The 18,652-nt window shown below is 49.6% G+C and overlaps 1 protein-coding gene across 1 annotated transcript in view; it reads right to left on the bottom strand.

The window, feature by feature from the left end:
• Fat2 (FAT atypical cadherin 2) overlaps positions 1-15,583 on the bottom strand; it is a 47,153-nt gene extending 31,570 nt beyond the window's left edge. The window contains exons 1-2 of the mRNA XM_090321071.1: positions 15,527-15,583; positions 144-3,423 (exon numbers count right to left, since the gene is read on the bottom strand). Of these exons, the coding sequence (XP_090177197.1) occupies positions 144-3,393 (3,250 nt within the window). The 5' untranslated portion in view covers positions 3,394-3,423; positions 15,527-15,583. The remainder of the gene's footprint in view (positions 1-143; positions 3,424-15,526) is intronic.
• Between the last annotated feature and the right edge of the window lie 3,069 nt (positions 15,584-18,652).

Here is an 18,652-nt window from a genome sequence, read left to right as displayed (position 1 = left end):
AACTTAGGGCCTGGTCTCTGTCTCTTAGCCTTTTCACCTTTCTATTTCATTCAGCCTGGTTTCTTCCAGCACAGTCCTGAGCTTCCCCACCTTTCCCCTGACTCTGATACCCCACTTCCCTCATCCCCCCGCACCCTCGGTACCTGTATCCCGGTCGATACTGAAGGCGTCAAGGCCGGTACCAGCCCGCAGGAAGTACCTCAGCTCTCCATCCAAGCCTTCATCGCCATCCTGAGCGACCACCTTCACCACGGGCGACCCTGGTGGTCTGTCCTCCAGCACCTGGCCCTGGTGCACAAAGGACATGAAGTGAGGAGGATGAAGATTCTCATTCACATCCAGGACTGTCACTTCCACGTGGCAAAGAGTCCTGCGGGCCAAGGGCCGTCCACTGTCACTGACCCACAGGCTCAGATTGTACCCAGCTCGCTTCTCAAAGTCCAATTCTCTCTCCAGACTCAATGCCCCCGTCAGCACGTCGATCTGGAAAGTTCCATGGATGTCATCCAACAAGACATAGCGCACGTCACCTGCAGGGCCCAGGTCAGGATCAAAAGCATCCAGAAATGTCAGCACAGTCCCAGGGGGCAGATCTTCAGGGACCTTCAGTCTGCTGGGCTCTGGGACACATTGGGGGGCGTTGTCATTGGTATCAGTTATGGTGATGCTCAAATCTGTCACTGAGTAGAGTTGGTGGCCTTTTTTGGGGTGATCCCTGGCTTCTACCTTGAGCACATAGTGGGGTTCTGATTCCCGATCGAGGGGGCCTGTGAGCACGAGCGCCCCAGTGTGAGGATGCAGGGAGAATTTATCCGTGGGGCTCAGTAAGGTGTATCGAACCCTGCCATTGTCCTCTGAGTCGCCATCTTGGGCTTGCAACTCAGCAATGGTTGTCCCAATGTCTGTGTCTTCTGAGATGGTGAGCTGGTACCCACCTGGGGGAAACTGAGGCACGTTGTCATTCCAATCTTGCACGGTCACCGTCAGCAACTTCCAGGCTGACTTTTGAGGGGTACCCAGGTCGTACACGGTCACGTTGAGAACGTAGAAACTGGTGGTTTCATAATCCAGAGGGGCGGCTACCTTCAGCCATCCCGTCTCCAGCTCAAGGTCAAAGCGACCTTCATCATTGCCGTCTGCAATCACATAGACTAGTTTACCATTGAAGCCCACGTCGGGGTCAAGGGCCGCCAAGTGTGCTAAGGTTGTGTTCACGAGGACTTGCTCAGAGACATCAATGGATTGGGGGAAATGATCCTCAAATCGGGGGGCGTGATCATTGATCTGATAGGTGCTAAGGGAAACCAATTCTTCCTCACTGGACTGCTGGTCCTGGAGACCCACGGAATGAAGGATGGTCTTGGTAAAATGGGCCAACACCCCTGTCTTGTCACAAGCGGCTGGAATTTCAGATCGGGGGTCCTGTACCACTGTGAAATTCACTGTGGTTGGCGAAGCGCTGTGTTGGCCATCGGAAGCTGTGATCTTTAAGGAAAAGCTGTCGGCCAGGCCAGCAGTGAGATTCATAAAGGAACGCTTGAGCGAGATCACCCCGGAGAAAGGATGCAGGTGAAAATATTCCCGTTCATTGCCTGACACCATCTCGTATCTTAGGTTCTGAAGTTCGTCCACGTCGATAGCTGACATGGTCATCACTGACCTGCCCACTGGTGAGTCTTGGCGCAGAGACATGGTACAGTTGACCTCTTCGAACATAGGTTGGTTATCATTCAAGTTCTTGAGCCGAATGGACACAGAGACTTCTTTCTCTTGGCGAAATGGAGACCCCCAATCTGAAGCCCGCACACGGAAGACATAAATCCTCTTCATGAGCTCGTAATCCAGAGATTTGCTGGTGGAGATGACTCCCGAGAAAGGATCAATGGCAAATGGCACCATTTGGGGACCCACCAGGCGATAGGTGACACAGCCGTTCTCCCCAGGATCCCGGTCAGTGGCTGTGACACTCAAAACCTGGGTCCCTGGAGGCAGATTCTCCTCCACCGTGCCCTCGTAGGAAGACCTGCTGAAGATGGGGGCATGGTTATTACCATCTACCACGTCAATCACCACGGTGGTGGAGGCCATGCCCACCGAGGTCCTGACATGCAGCTGGTACTTAGCACCATCTTGAAAGTCTAAGAGCTTGGTGGTGGTGATCAACCCAGTCTGGGTGTTAAGTTTAAAGCCCGTGTTATCAGGGGATGGCTTTAGGACATACCGCACGGTGGGGACAAGAGGTGTCACTTTCACCAGAGCCACCCAAGTCCCAGGAGGAGAAGATTCATGAAGTTGGACCTTGTACACGGCTTTCTCGAATCTGAGCGAGGCCAACTTGGCCGGTGGGAGGTGAAAAGTTTTAATGTGGGAATGGAATGGTCTGTTTCTACTCCGGGCCTGGAGGCTGAGATTGAACCCATGGCGATACACAGCCCAGTCGATGTCCTTGGTGGCTATCAGATTGAACTGGTTGCTGTGTGCATAGGATTTGATGGCTTTGAAATGCTTTCCTGGGTCACCGCTGACAATTTCCAGATATTCCACTTGGCCCCCTGCGCCATCCACGGTGATGGTGGCACAGCTGGCATCTTCATCACCATCTGGAGTGGTCACCACCACGGATACAATGGCCGGGGGCTTCCTGGAGGAGGCTTCTACATGGACGATTAGGGGGGCGACATTCCCAAAACCATCGCCCTCGGTCAGCTGGCGCATGCGATCCACAGCCAGGACTTGGAGCTCATGCTTTCCTCTCTGGGTGACATTGAGTTTGCCAGCCACGGTGACCATGCCACTCGTGGGGTGGATGGCAAACACCTCCGATCTGGTGTTAAAGGCATAATAGAAGTCAGCATTCCGGCCTAGATCGGCGTCAGTAGCTGTCACTTGGCAAATGGCACTCTTGAAGGGTGTGTCTTCCTCAATGGTGACTCTGTAAGAAGGGGGAGAGAAGAGGGGTTTCAGGTCGTTCTGATCCAGAATGTTCACCGCTACGCTGGTGAGGGTCTCCATCTCTGAAGACTTTTCCGTGGCTTGGATGACAAGGATGTACGTATCTCGTACCTCTCTGTTTAGAAGGGCCGTGTTGCTACTTTTGGTCCTGATTCTCAGAAAGCAGAAATTCCCAACCACATGCTCCTCGGTCTTGAACACGTTGGATACATCCCCAGAGAGGATCCGGTATCTCACTGTCCAGCGAGGGTCAGCCAAGTAGATGCCCATTTTTACCAGGCTTTCCACGTAAGTCTTGGGAGCCGAATTCTCGTAGATGGAAACGTTGTAGAGCGAGTGGGTGAAACGCCATTCTGGGAGAGACTGGGTGTTTTCTCGGGGTGCTTCGCTGCTGACACAATGGATTGACCAAACAGCCAAACCCAGTAAGACAATGGTCATGGTGGAATAATAATAAAAATCCTGGAAACCCTGGTTGAAAGGAATGAAAAACGTGAAGGTGAGGAAATGTATTATTTTTATTTTATTTTATTTACCATTTGGAGGCTTCTGGGAATGTGTGAGGCTATTTGGGGCTACTTCCAAAAGAAAGGGGGGATGGGTATACAATTGAAATGTACGGTTGGCAGAGAGGGGTATGTTGCCAGAAGTGTGACCTAGTGGTAGAGTGCTTGCCTACCATGCATGAGCCCTGGGTTCGATTCCTCAGTGCCACATACACAGAAAAAGCCCAAAGTGGGACTGTGGCTCAAATGGTAGAGCAATGGGCTGCATCTGAGGCTGGTGATTTGAAGTCTGACTAGATAGGAAAGTCCATAAGACTGTCATCTCCAATGAATCACCAAATAAAAAGCCAGAAATGGAGCTGTGGCTCAAGTGGTAGCTAGCTTTGAGTAAAAGAAGCTCAAGGGCAGTGGCCAGAGCCTGAGTTCAACCTGGAACTGACATTAAAAAAAAAAAAAAAGATTTGATCTATGGATAGAAGTTCTACCCTGGCTCTAATCCAACCTGGGCCCAAGGGAGACTCCTTATGAATGGGGGTGGGGGCAAAGCCAGATCTTGGGGGGGCCAGGGCAGGGGTAAGGCTGAGTGCAACCACTGCCTCCACCTGCCCTTAGGAAATCCCACTCCTGGCAGCTTCCTGGCAGAGGGCCAGAAGTGCTGGAACATTCCTAGATGGAAAGGCCTGACTTGTTTTTCCAGTTGCCTGACTCCTCAAAGGCAAGAAAGAGTTAAAACTTCCAGGGCGCTGGGTGGAGCTGAGGCCTGGAAACCTGTGTGAACCCCCATGTCTCCAGACACCAAATGAGAGTGATTAGAAAGTCCACCAGTACTGGGAATGTGGCTTAGTGGTGGAGTGCTTGCCTAGCATAGAAAAAGCTGGCTCAAGTGGTAGAATGCTAACCTTGAGTAAAAGAGGCTCAGGGGCAGTGCCCAGGCCCTGAGATCAAGTCCTAGGATAGGTTAAAAAAAAAAAAGACTCAGAACAGCCTCACCTGTGCCGGTCTTGTGTGGCCTGCACTTAAGACAACTTTGCAAGGAGAAGACAGAATGGAGATGGGTCCACATTTGGGGATACAAAAGCCATTGTCAGAAATTGCTGTTAGAGGACATTGTCAAGGACTGATGAGTGTGAATGTGTGTGTGTGTGTGTGTGTGTGTGTGTTGGTCCTAGGACTTAAATTCAGGTCCTAGGCACTGCCTTTGAGCTTCTATGCTCAAGGCCGGTGTTCTATCACTTGAGTCACAGCTCCACTTGCAGCTTTTTTGTTAGCTAATTGGATATAAGAGTATCACAGACTTTTCTGCCCTGACTGGCTTTGATCCAGGATCCTCAGATCTCAGTCTCCGGAGTAGCTGGGATACCAGCCATGAACCACCGACTTTTGGCCTCCAGATGGCTTTTGCTTCTTAACCACACACTCTCCTGTTCCTGCTCTTCCTTCTGCTCACAGGCAGCCCCAGGCCAAACACACACACACACACACACATGCACACACCACACACTTTGCCACAGCACAAGAGGAACCCCCACCCCTGCATCCTTGCAGTGAGTGGAACTGCATGCAGTCTACCTGGCAGTGACGGCTGCCCCGGGGGGGCAGTTTCCTGTTCACCAGGTCAGCTCAACACGAGCAGGCCCCGACAAGACCCCCCCACCCCCACCCCAGCTCAGCCCAGCCCAGCCCAGCCTGCACGGGTGCCAAGCAGAGCAAGCCGTTAAAATGAGCTGGCAAGACCCAGGAGCAGGCTTCCCCCCACACCCCCGCTCAGGAGAGGGGAGACGTGATGCAGAGAGGGTGAGCCTGCGTGGGAGAGGATGTTGCTGGCTTCTGGTTACAAGGTTTTCCTGTGCTGTCCTGGTACCTGCACCGAGGCATATGTGTTAGTATGGCATAAAGGCCCCACTAAGCCCCTACACCCAGCCCCAATATGTCTTATGAATGTGTGTGTGTGTGTGTGTGTGTGTGTGGTTTGTGGGGCAGGGAGTGGGTGTGGGGCTTGCACTTTGGGCCTGGGCACTGTCCCTGAGCTCTTCAGCTCAAGGCTAGTCTGTATGAATGTGTGTGTATGTGTGTGTGTGTGTGTGTGTGTGTGTGTGTGTGTGTGGTTTGTGGGGTGGAGAGTGGGGGTGGGACTTGAACTCTGGGACTAGGTACTGGCCCTGTGCTCTTCAGCTAGTCCTCTATCACTTTGAGCCACCGCACGACTTCTGGTTTTCTGATAGTTAATTGGAGTTAAGAGTCTCACAATCTTTCATGCCCAGGCTGGCTTTGAACTGAGATCATCAGATCTCAGCCTCCTGAGCAACTAGGGTTACAGGCACAATATTTTAAAATCCTGTTTTGGTTTGTTTTTGCATGTTCTGGGTCTTGAATTCAGGGCCTGGGTGCATTTTTATTCAGCATTTTTACCCAAGGCTGGTGTTCTACCATGTGAACCACATCTCCATCTATGCCTTTTTTTTTGCCAGTCCTGAGGCTTTAACTCAGGACCTGAGCACTGTCCTTGGGCTTTCCTCAAGGCTAGTGCTCTGCCACTTGAGCCACAGCACCACTTCCAACTTTTCTATGTATGTGATACCGAGGGATTGAACCCAGGTCTTCATGCAGCACTCTACCACTGGGCCAAACTCCCCACCATCTATGCTGTGTGTGTATGTGTGGGTGATTCACTGGAGATAAGAGTATCACCGACTTTCCTGTCTAGGCAGACTTCAAACCAGGATCGTCGATCTCACAGTCTCCTGAGCAGCTCAGGTGACAAGCCACTGGAGCCAGGCTTGAAGTAGCTTGCAAAGATTTAAATCAATTCCTATCCTTTACGGCCTTAAACTTTTTTCTTCTTCCTGTAACTGCTTCCTGTTGCACTTAGATTCAAATCTAACGACCTTGGTATGATTTAAAAGGATTCCCACTCTTCCTCTACCCCCAACCCCACCATCTGAGCCTCACCTTCCAACAATCTTCTCATTTGCACAAGGGCCACACAAAGTTCCTTATTCCTCAGCAAAATCTACTGCACTGTGACCTGCCTCAGGACCTTTGTACCTCTACTTAAGGATCTCGCATGGATATTTCCTTCTTGTAATCTAGTTTTCTCCTCAGACGTTTACTTGCTAACCCCTAATTTAAAGCAACCTCTGTCCCTTACCTCCTGCTTTAGCAGTTCACCGTATGCTCTTTATAGTTTGTATCACCTCCCCAAGTATTTTTTTATTTGTATGTGTGTGCTAGTATTGGGACTTGAACCCAGGGCCCGACTCACGTTCTTACTCAGCTTTTTCTTTTTTTAAACTCACAGCTGGTGCTCTACCATTTGAGCTACATCTCCAGTCTGACATTTTGCTGGTGAACTAGAGAGATGGAGTCTTGAGAATTTTTCAGCTCAGTCTGGCTTCACCCACCAATGTCTATCTCGTGAGTAGCCAGCATGACAGGCACCAGCGACCTGGCACCTTCTGATACATTCTTATTTAACTGTCTCCCCCAGTTGACACTAAATTCCACAAGGACAAAAATCTTATCTTATTCATGGTTGCATTTCTAATGCTTGGTTCAGCCAAATAAGCTCGTGGCTCAATAACTACAAGATGGAAATTCTGGATTTAATGAAAATGGAAAGTGAGGCAGGTACTGGGTGGCTCACATCTCTTAAATAACCTAATTACTCAGGAGGTGGAGAGCTGAGGATCACAGTTCAAAGCCAGCCTGGGCAGGAAATCCTGTGAGACTCATTCATATCTCCAATGGCCCACCAAGAAAAAAAGATAGAAGTGGAGCTGTTGTGACTCAAGTGGTAAAATACTAACCCTGAGTAGGGGAGAGCTTAGGGACAGCACCTAGGGTCTGAGTTTGAGGGCCTGGACACTGTCCCTCAGCTTCTTTTGCTCAAGGCTAGCGCTCTACCACTTGAGCCACAATACCACTTACAGCTTTTTTTTCTATGTATGCAGGACTGAGGAATTGAACCCAGGGATTTGTGCATGCTAGGTAAACTTTTTACCATTAAGCCACATTCCCAGCCCAACTCTTCCTTTTTGCAGCTAGAAAATAAAGACCCAAATAAACAAAAGACATGCCACGATCACCGCTAGAACTGGTGCTTTCTCCCTGACTCTGCTGCCAGAAAGACACCATTGGCCCTGACAAGTTGACAGCTCCGATCCCAGCCCAGCTTCCACCACTGAGCCTCAGTTTCCTCATCTGTAAACTGGAGCTCTTAGAATTCTCTGGACGCAAGTAAGAGCTTACACACCCCTCTCTCTTCCATAGGCCTGGCACCCTGTCAGTGCTCGCTGGATATTAGTTATTCTTAGCTCTTGATGTCAAGGTTGAGTCAAAGCCTGTTTGGAGGTGAGGGTGGGATCCACACAACTCACCAGAAGCAGGAAGCTGTTGGTGTCTGCTCCAGTCTAAGCTTGCTGGCCCAGCTAGCGGCAGTTCTGAGACGCTGCAAGCAGGTGCTTGTCCCGGGTTGGGTCTCATGTTCCTCATGGCTCTGTGTGTGTGTGTGTGTGTGTGTGTGTGTGTGTGCATGCTCACCATCCTGGGGCTTGCACTCAGAACCTGAACGCTGTCTTTAACCTTTTAGCTCAAGCCTAGTAGCTCTACCACTTGAGCCACAGCTCCATTTCTGGCTTTTTGGAGTAAGTTGGAGATAAGAGTCTCACAGACTTTCCTGGCTTTGAACCGTGATCCTCAGATCTTAGCCTCCTGATTTGCTAGGATTACAGGTGTGAGCTACTGGTGCCTGACTGAAGCTTAGATAGACAGACAGACAGACAGACAGACAGACAGATAGATAGGTAGATAGATGAATTCATGGATAGATGGATAGATAATAGATGAATGGATGATAAAAGATAGATAATGAAATAAATGGTTAGGTAATACATGAACGGGTGATAAGTGATAGATCTATAGATAAATAGCCAGAGAAACATGAAATCAATGGATGTATGGATAATAGGTGGATGGATGATAACTGATAGATAAGGAAATGGATGGATGGATGGATGGATGAATAGATAGATAGATGAAATGAATGAATGGATTGAAGATGATTGATGATAAATTATAGATGATAGATAAGGAAATGAATTGTTATTTGGATAGATAATAGATGATAAATGATGTATAAGTAGATGGATGGATAAATAGACAAGAAAATGAATGCATGGTAAATAAATAATAAATAGATGATGACAGGTAGATAGATAATGGAATGAATGGGTGGATAGATAATAGATGGATGATAAATGGTGGATGCACAGCCTAAGAGTTTGGCCTAGTGGTAAAGTGCTTGCCTAGCATGCATGAAGCCCTAGGTTCAATTCCTTGGTACCACATACACAGAAAAAGCCAGAAGTGGTGCTGTGGTTCAAGTGGTAGAGCACTAACCTTGAGAAAACTCAAGAAGAGTGCTCAGGCCCTGAGTTCAAGTTCCAGGACTGGAAAAAAAAATAAAACATTATTCTAGCCAGGTGCCCCTCCTGTGGCTCACTTACTTCTTAGTAGGCTGAGATCTGAGGATCGTGGTTCAAAGCCAGACCAGGCTCAAAACACTGTAAGACTCTTATCTCCAATTAACCACCATCAAACCAGAAGGGGCGCCGTGGCTTCAAATGGTAGAATGTTGACCTTAAGTGAAAGACCTTGAGGACAGTGCTCAGGCCCTGAGTTCAAGACAAAAAGCATAGTCTAATCTGTGCGTCTAAACCAGATGCACATTCATCACAGACCTGTACCCAGAACCCAGAATGGCTTTCCTGGAGTTCTTTCCCCTTAACTAAGCTGATTTCTGTACCCCAACTCTTCTCCTACTCTGGGAACCCCTTAAGAAGCCGTCAAACCAGAACCCGCTTTATTATTGACCCAGTGCAGGAGAAGAGAACCGGGCCATACTGTCTACTTTCAGAGTTCCCTCTGACTGTACCTAGGGTCATGGCTGAGCCTAGCAAGCCTCAGTTTCCCTCAGTAGAATCAGACCAGTAATATACATTCTTCACTGGAGGACAGAAGAACATTTGGCCCCATGCCAGGAGGGTAGAAAATAGCCAATGGGTTGTATTCATTGTTGTTAGAGAAGGTGCTCAGAAAATAAGTGGAAGGCAGGGAGTGTGTGTGTGTGTGTGTGTGTGTGTGTGTGTGTGTGGTGTGTGTGTGCGTGCACATGCACACACGCTGGCTGTCACCATACCCAGGATTCTCTTGTAGGAGCCACCCCTCTATCCCCTGCTTCCTGGGGCTCAAACTCAGGGCCTGAATGCTGTCCTTGCTAGTACTATTTGAGTCACAAGCTTCACTTCCGGTGGTTCATTGCAGATAAGACTCAAGGACTTTCATGCCCAGGCTGGCTTTGAACCATGATCCTCAGATCTCAGTCTCCTGAGTACAGGCGTGAACCACCAGCGCCGGGCTGTATTCACTCATTGATCAAAACAAGAAGATACACGTTAAGTGGCAAGCATGGTACCCTTACAGGAGGAGCTGGCTAGCAAGTTCTACTCCTCTGGACCCAGAGTCGAAGCTCGTTGCCTGGGAATCTGGGCCAGTTGAGACCCTCCCTTTCTATCATCGATCCATGCCTGGGAGAACAGGATGATGGGAATGAGAAATACCCATTTGACAGCTGTTGGACATCTGTTCTGCCTTAGGCCCTAGAGGCAGCGGCTGGAAGTCTGAGCTCACCTGTAACCCTGTAATTACCTCCATTCTGTCGATGCTATCAACGACACTATAAATGAGACTACTTTTAAGATCACATTGCCAAGGTAGGATTCCATCTCCAGTTACAACTCAGATCTCAGCCAGGTATCTGTGGCTCACGTCTGTCGTCCTAGCTCCTCGGGAGGCTGAGATCTGAGGATCGTGGATACAAAGGCAGCCTGCGCAGGAAAATCCACAAACCTCTTACTTCCAGTGAACCACCAGAAAACCAAAAGTGGAGCCGTGGCTTAAAGAGCTAGAGCTCTAAGCCCTGAATTCAAGCTCTAGGACCAGTACAAACAAACAAACCTCAGTTCTCTTGGATGAGGACAGTTCCCTGGCCTGTCTTTCCCCTGCTCCTGGGGTTGGAAAGAAAAGTTGGGCAGTGTGGGGGGTGGGGAGAGCGGGGAGTTGATCCCTCCCTCACACCATACAGCTCTCTCAAGCCAGCCAATAGATTCTCAGCAGGGCTCCGTTTCCAGTCTTCCCTCCCTTGTTTCCTCCAACCTGGCCCTACCCAGCAGTCTGTCCATCTGTCTGTCTTAGCCCTGTGAGCAGGGAAGCTGAGAATAAAGCTAAGCAGGCAGGCAGGCAGGCAGGCAGGTCATGGCAGGCATAGAGCAGTCTTTTAGGTATGGGGCAAGATCAGGAAGCTTTGCCGGTCCTGCTACTGAGCTGACTGAACCTGACCACAGAGCCAGAGGCCCAAGAGAGTTTTAAGAGATGACTTGAGAGCATCCTCAGATGACCCAGGGCTGCCGGGCTCCTGGACAAAGCCCTTTGCTTTCTTGAGGAGACAATGCTGTACCTAGCCCTTGGCCCATACAGACCTGCCAAATCCTCTGTGGCCTTCTACAAAGCTGCTCGTTGAATTAACCAGGGGTCCCCACTTCTGGGAATCCCTCAAGGGAGAGGAGGGGTTTCAAAATCAATAGTCCTTGTATCTATGGCATACAAACCCTCAGCCTAATTTCAATTATGTTCTAAAATCTGAGTGCCAGTGATGGTATATAGAGATTCCTTTCTTGAATACTTGTTTGTTAAATATGTCATTTGAAATATGATGCAAAAATCAATGGTCATAAATTCTTTAATATAAATAAATAAATAAATATTCCTAACCCTACCCCCAGATCTATTGAATCACAGTTCTTAGGGATGGGCCCCTGGGAATAGCGGCTGAGCCAGTTCTCCCAGGGACTTCCGTGTAAAGCATTTTCTATTCTATGAGGCCTTATTTCAAAGTCACAATGTCCCCCGTCGCTAGGGCTGCTAGCTCTTCACACGCCTGTCATCCTCGCTACTCAGGAGCTGAGAGCTGAGGCTCGCAGTTCAAAGCCAGATTGAGCAGGAAAGTCCTTGAGGCTTTTTTGTTTGTTTTGGGGGCTTGAACTCAGGGTCTGGGCTTGTGCTCTATCACATGAGCCACACCTCCATTCCACCTCTGGCTTTTTGTGGGTCATTGCAGGTAAGAGTCTCATGGACTTTCCTGCCCCGAATGGCCTTGAACTTGGATCCTCAGGTCTCAGCTTCCTGAATAGCTAGAATTATAGAGAGGCTCTTACAGTTTGGGATTGATTAATGGCTGGAGAACAAACAAAAGGAGGTTCTAGGTGATACTCTTTGAGTTGGCTAGTTTCTGGAAAGTTCACATTTCCTTATGTATGTTATATTTCATTAGGAAGCTTTTTCCAACACTTTCGTGTGTATGTGCATGTATGTGTGTGTGTGTGTGCCAATATTGAGGCTTGTATTCTAGACCTGGGTGCTGTCCCTGAGCTTCTTGTTGCTCAAGGCTAGTGCTCTGCTACTTGAGCCACAGCTCCACTTCCCGCTTTTTCTGAGTAAGGTACTGGAGATAAAAGTCTCACAGACTTTCCTACCTGGACTGGCTTCAAACCACAATCTTTAGATCTCAGCCTCCTGAGTAGCTAGGATTACAGATGTGAGCTACTGATGCCCTGCAAGACTTTAATTTTTGTTTAAGAAATGAAGAAAAAGAAGGAGGAGGAGGAGGAGAGGAGGAGGAGGAGGAGGAGGAGGAGGAGGAGGAGGAGGAGAAGAGGAGGAGGAGGAAGAGGAGGAGGAGAAGAGGAGGAGGAGGAAGAGGAGGAGGAGAAGAGGAGGAGGAGGAAGAGGAGGAGGAAGAGGAGGAGGAGGAGGAAGGAGGAGGAGGAAGAGGAGGAGGAGGAGGAAGGAGAAGAAGAAGAAGAAGAAGAAGAAGAAGAAGAAGAAGAAGAAGAAGAAAAAGAGGAAGAAGAAGAAAAAGAAGAGGAGGAGGAGGAGGAGGAGGAGGAGGAGGAGGAGGAGGAGGAGGAGGAGGAGGAACAGGCATTCTAACTATGGGCACACAGAATGACTGATGATGGAATAACCCAAGAAAGACACATTTGCAGCAATTAAGGCTTGGAAACTGTACCAGACAATACCAGAGCTGTGCAAATCAGTATCTAGAAGTCTCTCCCTCTGTCCCTTTCCTATCCTCTAAAGAACCCCAAGGACGTTGGTGGCCCCCTTCCCCTGGCCTCCCAGAGTTATCTGAGCTCCAGTTTACTAGGGGACTTACTTCATGAGTATATTCTTGTCCTCAGGGCAGCTTCCTGGTCCATTTTCTTATTTGAGTCCCTCATAAACCCCATGTCAAGCCTGACACTGGTGGCTCACGCCTGTAATCCTAGCTAACCAGGAGTTTGAAATATGAGGATCATGGTTCAAAGCCAGCCATAGCAGACAAATCTGAGAGACTCCCAACTAACCCCCCCCCACACACACACAAAAGAGCCAGAAATAGAAGCCAGAAGTGGCACTGTGACTCAAGTAGTAGAGTGCTAGCCTTGAGCAAAAAAGAAGCTCAGGGACAATGTCCAGGCCCTAAGTTCAAGCACAAGGTCTGGAAAAAAAAAAATAGAACTATGGTTTAAGTGGTAGAGTACAAGCCCTGATCACACAAGCCTATAAGCAACAATAACATGAAGTCCTGAGTTCAAATCCTGGTGTACACACACACACACACACACACACACTATCAGTCCCAACTTCTAATTTATGCATTCAGATCTTGCATCATTGCCCAATCAGCATTGCTTCGGACCCTTACCAAAGAACTTATATGCAAAATAGAAAGCCGAGCAGGGAGCCAATGAGATTCTCCCCGGGGGAGGGGCGGAGCTTCTAGGCCTCAAGTTTTGCAAGACCTGGCTCAGATTCACTGAGTCAATGCTCACCACCCCAGAAGTTCCCAGCCCCACTATGTGGTTGGCTAACCTTTATTGAGCTCTTAGTAGGAGCTCCGTGCTTAACACACAGTGAGTCCAGATGGCATTAGAAATTATGAGAAAGACCCGGTCTCATCCCACAGCGAAGGGAAGCAGTCAAGCCAGGATCAGCTCTGAAACTCACCCACCTAATCCCAGCACCATCTTGACACCAAAGCCTCATTACTTCCTCCTCCAGGCTAAGCTGACTGGGTTAGCCATTGACAGGGTGAGAGGTCCACAGAGAAGCTTCTAGGCTCCTGCCCTCTTTCAGGCCTCAGCATGGCTGCCCTCTCCCAAAGGCCAGGCACAAAGGGACCTATTGCCAGCAGGCACAGCTGCTATGTGAAAGCAGGATAATGTCAATTCTTCTGCCTCCAGGTCCCCCAAGGAGGAGACATTGAGGAACATGAAATCAGAAATCCTGCCTCAAGCTACTCCTGACCCATTTCACAGAGGAGGAAACTGAGGCCCCAGGGCTCAATCAATATTTCACGTGTTCGGAATCTTCCTGCAAGCAGACTACTTAAGAATAAGCCATCTGTGGTGGCTCATGTCAGTGATCAATGAGAAAAGGCAGGAGGATCAGGAGTTCGAAACCAGCCTGGTTGGCAACTTTTACCCAAGAGTTGATGGCTCAAGTCTGTCATCCTAGCTACCTGGGAAGCTGAGATCTGAGGATCCAATTTCAAAGCCAAACCTGGGCAGGGAAAAAAATCTCTAAGACTCTTATCTCCGTGGAACCAACCAAAAGCCAGAGAATAGAAGCCTGACTCAAGTGGCAAAGCACCAACCTTGATGAGGGGTGGGGAATGCCAAGCAAACAAGAGCATGAGGCCCCGAGTTCAAGCCCTGATACCCCAAAATAAATAAACCAAGAAACCAATCAATAAATCAGCACAAATCTACATAGCCCTAAAAATCAAATCAATCATTTGATTCTGTTAGAGCAATGAGCCCAGAACAGTATGATGCCTTCTTCAGGACACTCAGCCTATGTGACTCAGAGATATGACTGAATGAATTCTCTTTTCACACTTCCTGGCTACAAAACCTCAAAAATCCCTTACCTGGACCTCAGGTAGTCAGGTATACAGGAAGTGCTCCTGGTGAGAAATCATTGTCAGCTCCACACTGCTCGTGAAAGAGCAGTTCAGCAGCTTATCCTTCCACTTTCCAATCTCATCCTGACTCTGTACCTCCACTTCCTCTCTCTGCTCTGAGCCCAGGTGTTGGCTGGGAAATATCACTGCAAACCTTGATCTCCCCACGTGGAGAAGGGAAGAAGGGCAAGCCACACTTACCCCACCCTGCCCACAACATCACACTTTAAAGTTAGGAAAGCTGAGGATCAGATCCCACGGGGTGCCTCTAAAGAACCACGGGGTGCCTCTAAAGAACCACGGGGTGCCTCTAAAGAACCACGGGGTGGCTCATCCTTGCAATCCTACCTGCTCAAGGGGCTGAAATCTGAGGGTGAGTGAGGTTCAAAGCCAGCCTGGGCAGAAAAGTCTGTGTGACTCTTATCTGCAATGGAACACCCCCCCCCAACACACACACACACACACACACACACACACACACACACACACAAAGCCACAAGTGGCGCTGTGGCTCAAGTGGTAGAACGCTAGCCTTGAGCAAAAGAAGCTCAGAGACAGTGGCCAGGCCCTGAATTCAAGGCACAACACTAGCACAAAAAGAAAGAAAGCAAAAGGAAGGAAGGGAAGGGAAGGAAGGAAGGAAAGAGAAATAAATCAGAGGTGATCCCAGACTCACTGAGTTCAGAACTAGCTCTGCACATAACTGAGCCATTCTAGCACAAAGTCCCGCTCTTGTCCACTCTCAGGCGCCCCTGGATGGCACCCAGGTCCAGCCTGGCCATAATACCACCACCAACATTGCCCACAGGGCAGGCGGTGGCTAGATCGAGGCACCCCTGCGTCCCCCTGTCAGTCAGGAGTGCCTTCCCTGGCCAAACGCTCCCCTCCTTTTGCACTTCTCCGGCGTGCCAGCCTGGCTCTGGGAACAGGTACAGAAGTGCAGTTGTCACAAAAACCCTCCTTCCTCCCCCCACATCTTTCCGCACCCACCCCCTCCAGTACTTACCTGTGTCCTTCAGGTAGAGCAGGGTGTCTCTGGGGGTGCCCTGATGCTCCCCCGCCCCTGCTCCCAGGGCTGAAAGCACCGGGAGAAAGAATCCGGCTGTGCTATGGAGGTACAGGAAGGCTCTGGCCCCGGGAGGTGGAGTGGGTAGGTGTGTCCCAGGCCTGGGGGAGGAGGAGGAGGGGAGGAGGGAGAATGAGGCAAGTTGGATCAACCCCCTTCTGCCAGCTCGTCCGCTCTCCTGGAGAGAGAAGGAAGGAGGGAGGGCGGGAGGGAGGGAGCCAACTGGTTTGTGGCAGGCAATCAAGTTATGGAAAAATAAAGGCTGGAAGGCTGAGGAGCTGCCTATCTCCTTGGTTGTATGGAATGAGAAACTGAGATTGATTTTTTTTTTCTTTTCCCATCCAGAATAACACAAATTGCACCAGGAGGGGGCTGGAAAGGGCGGATGACTTGGTTCTTGGGGCCAAATCTTCTCCCTGTTCCTCCTCCTCCTCCTCCCTCCAGATCTGACATGAAAAAACCCCAAGTCTGTGTTCAGCACAGACACAAGGCTATGGCCTGCCTGCTTCTTGCAGCTTTAGGGGATGGACGGAGGGATGGATGGATGGATGGATGGATGGATGGGGGAGGAGAGGAAGCTATAAGAATCTGAGCCTCAGTTTCCTTCCTTGAAAAGATAAGGGTTCGTCACAGCTGTCATCTACAGGATAGTCAAGGAAATAAAAGTGGATGGAAGTTGCTTTGCTCAGGAAAACCCCCCAAGCAAGGGAATTCTGGGCACAGCCTCGACTTTCTTTCTGGGGTGGGGCATGGGAGGGCAGACCTAAAGTCTGTGATGTGGGGTTCAGGACAGCTCTGTGGGGAGGCAGAGTAGGGATGTCTCTTGGTTCGGGACCCGGTCATTTCAATGTGTACCCTGTGTGGGAAGCAGTGAAGGAAAGAGAGGAAAGAAGAGAAAGGGGAAGGAAAGGGGAAAAGGGAAGGAAAAGGAAGAAGAAAGGGAGGGGAAGTAGAAAAGGATGGGAAGGGAAGAGGGAAGGGAGGGAGGGAAAGCCTGATCCTCCCCTCCGGGTAGACAGCACAGGTTGATTCCCAGGAGACCCCATGCCCCGCCCCTTTTGCGTCCTGTCCCTGGGTGATCTGGAGCTCATGATGGGGTCTCTGCCTTGCACTTGTGGTTCAGGACGACCCTGCAAACCATCAGCCTCTTGCCTCCCCTCACTCCCGCCACATCTGTGAGTCTTTGCTTACTCATCTGATGGTAGTGAGTTCAACCCCAGGTTAAGGAGCAAGAGTGCCTCAAAGCTTCCTTTTCGAGGTTGTTGTTGTTGGTCCTTGGGCTTGAACTCAGGGCCTGGGCACTGTTCCTGAGTTCTTTTGCTCAAGGCTAGCACATTGATTGTTATTATTATTGCTGTTGTTAGCTTCAGGGATCCAAAGAAATTGCCTTCCGTTTGTGTCTCTGCTCTTCCATTAACAGGGCTCGCGAACTATTTTAGTTGCTTTTCGAGAAAAATCCCAAGCCTGGCTCCGTGTCTAGGCTTGGCTAGCAGGGAGACTGTGGAGACACAGAGTACATTTAATCTTCCCTACTACTAGAGTTTGAACTCGGGGCTTGCTTACTTGATGGGTGCTCTGCCACTTGAACCACACCTCCAGGCTGGGTTTTGGTTTGGTTTGGTTTTTAGGTTTTTGTTGCCGCTTACTTTGTGGAAATCGAATCTCCATGACTTTGCCACCCAGGTGGTCTTCGAACCATGATCCTCTCGACCTCAGCGTCAGGATAGCTAGGGTTACAGGCTTAAGCCCCTGGACTGGGCCTGTGGGGACTTGCCATGAGGATCAAGCTCACTGTGCACATCAAGCTGGCTGCCCAAGACATCTAGAAGCTTCTGTTACCAGGAAGTTTCTCTGAGCTCTTCCCCTCGGAGCTGCCATGGCTCCCTGCAGGCCTGGGGGCTTGGAGGGTGGCGAGGAGAGGCTGGGCAGGGGGGTGATCCGTATGGCTGATTGAGATTCAGTCTTCAGATCTGGTGGGAATAGGGAGAGGGGGCTGGTGGGTGAGAGCTGATTCCTTTGACCAGTCATGTGCAGAGGTTCAGGCAACTGTGTCCCTGTCCCCCCCACATGTTTGTGGGGGAGGGCAGAGTACAAGTTCCCAGTACGTGTGTGTGTGTGTGTGTGTACATTTCCCTCTGGAAAATAGGAAGTGGGGCTTGGCTCAAGGGTAGGGCTCCCTACCCTTGAGCTGAAGAGCTCAGGGACAATGCCCAGGCCAAGTTCAAGCCCCATGACCCACAAAAAAATAAATAAATAAATAAAATAAAGCTGAGATCTGATGGTCATGGTTCAAAGCCAGCCCAGGCAGGAAACTCCTTGGGACTCTTTGTTTTCTTCTTTTTCAGTCATGGGGCTTGAACTCTGGGCCTGGGCATTGTCCCTGAGTTTTTCAGCTCAGGGCTACTGCCCTACCCTTGAGCCACAGCGCTGAGCCACAGTGCCGCTTCTGGTTTTTCGAGTGGTTAATTGGAGATAAGAGTCTCACTGACTTTAGTGCGTGCCCGGGCTGGCTTTGAGCCTCGATCCTCAGATCTCAGCCTCCTGAGTAGTTAGGATTACAGATGTGAGCCACCTCACCCAGCTTCCTTGGGACTCCTATCTCCAATTAATCACAGAGAATTGGGAAAAGGCATTGTGGCTCAAAGTGATAAAGAGCTAGCCTTGAGCAGAAACAACTCATGGATAGCATCTGAGTTCAAGCCCCTGGGCAGATCAAAAAAAAGAAAAGGAAAGAAAAGAAAAAGAAAAAGAAAAAAGGAAGTACATATATTTCATGGGTTGGGAATATGAGTTATTTCTTCGGGGCATGCTGAAGGCACAGGCTCATTTGGGGATCATAAAACACAAATCAACATCATGCATGTATAAATGGGGTTGATTGGTGAAATCCGCCAGGTTGGCCAAGGACTTGAGGTGAACCTTCAATCCCAGGAAAACCGAATTGTCAGTCACTGACGGTCCCCTGTGTCAAACAAAGGGGACCCACTTTGAAAGGCCAGTCCTGAGAGATTCCTTAGGGACACTAGAGTAGTCGAATAAAGTAGACTATGACATGAAAACACCTGT

The sequence above is a fragment of the Megascapheus bottae genome, chromosome 29 (genome assembly GCF_031878675.1).
Source record: "Megascapheus bottae isolate mThoBot1 chromosome 29, mThoBot2.hap1, whole genome shotgun sequence".
Lineage (NCBI taxonomy): Eukaryota > Metazoa > Chordata > Mammalia > Rodentia > Geomyidae > Megascapheus > Megascapheus bottae.
The sequence above is the reverse complement of the archived record's forward strand: the minus strand, read 5'-3'. Positions and strand labels throughout refer to the sequence as shown.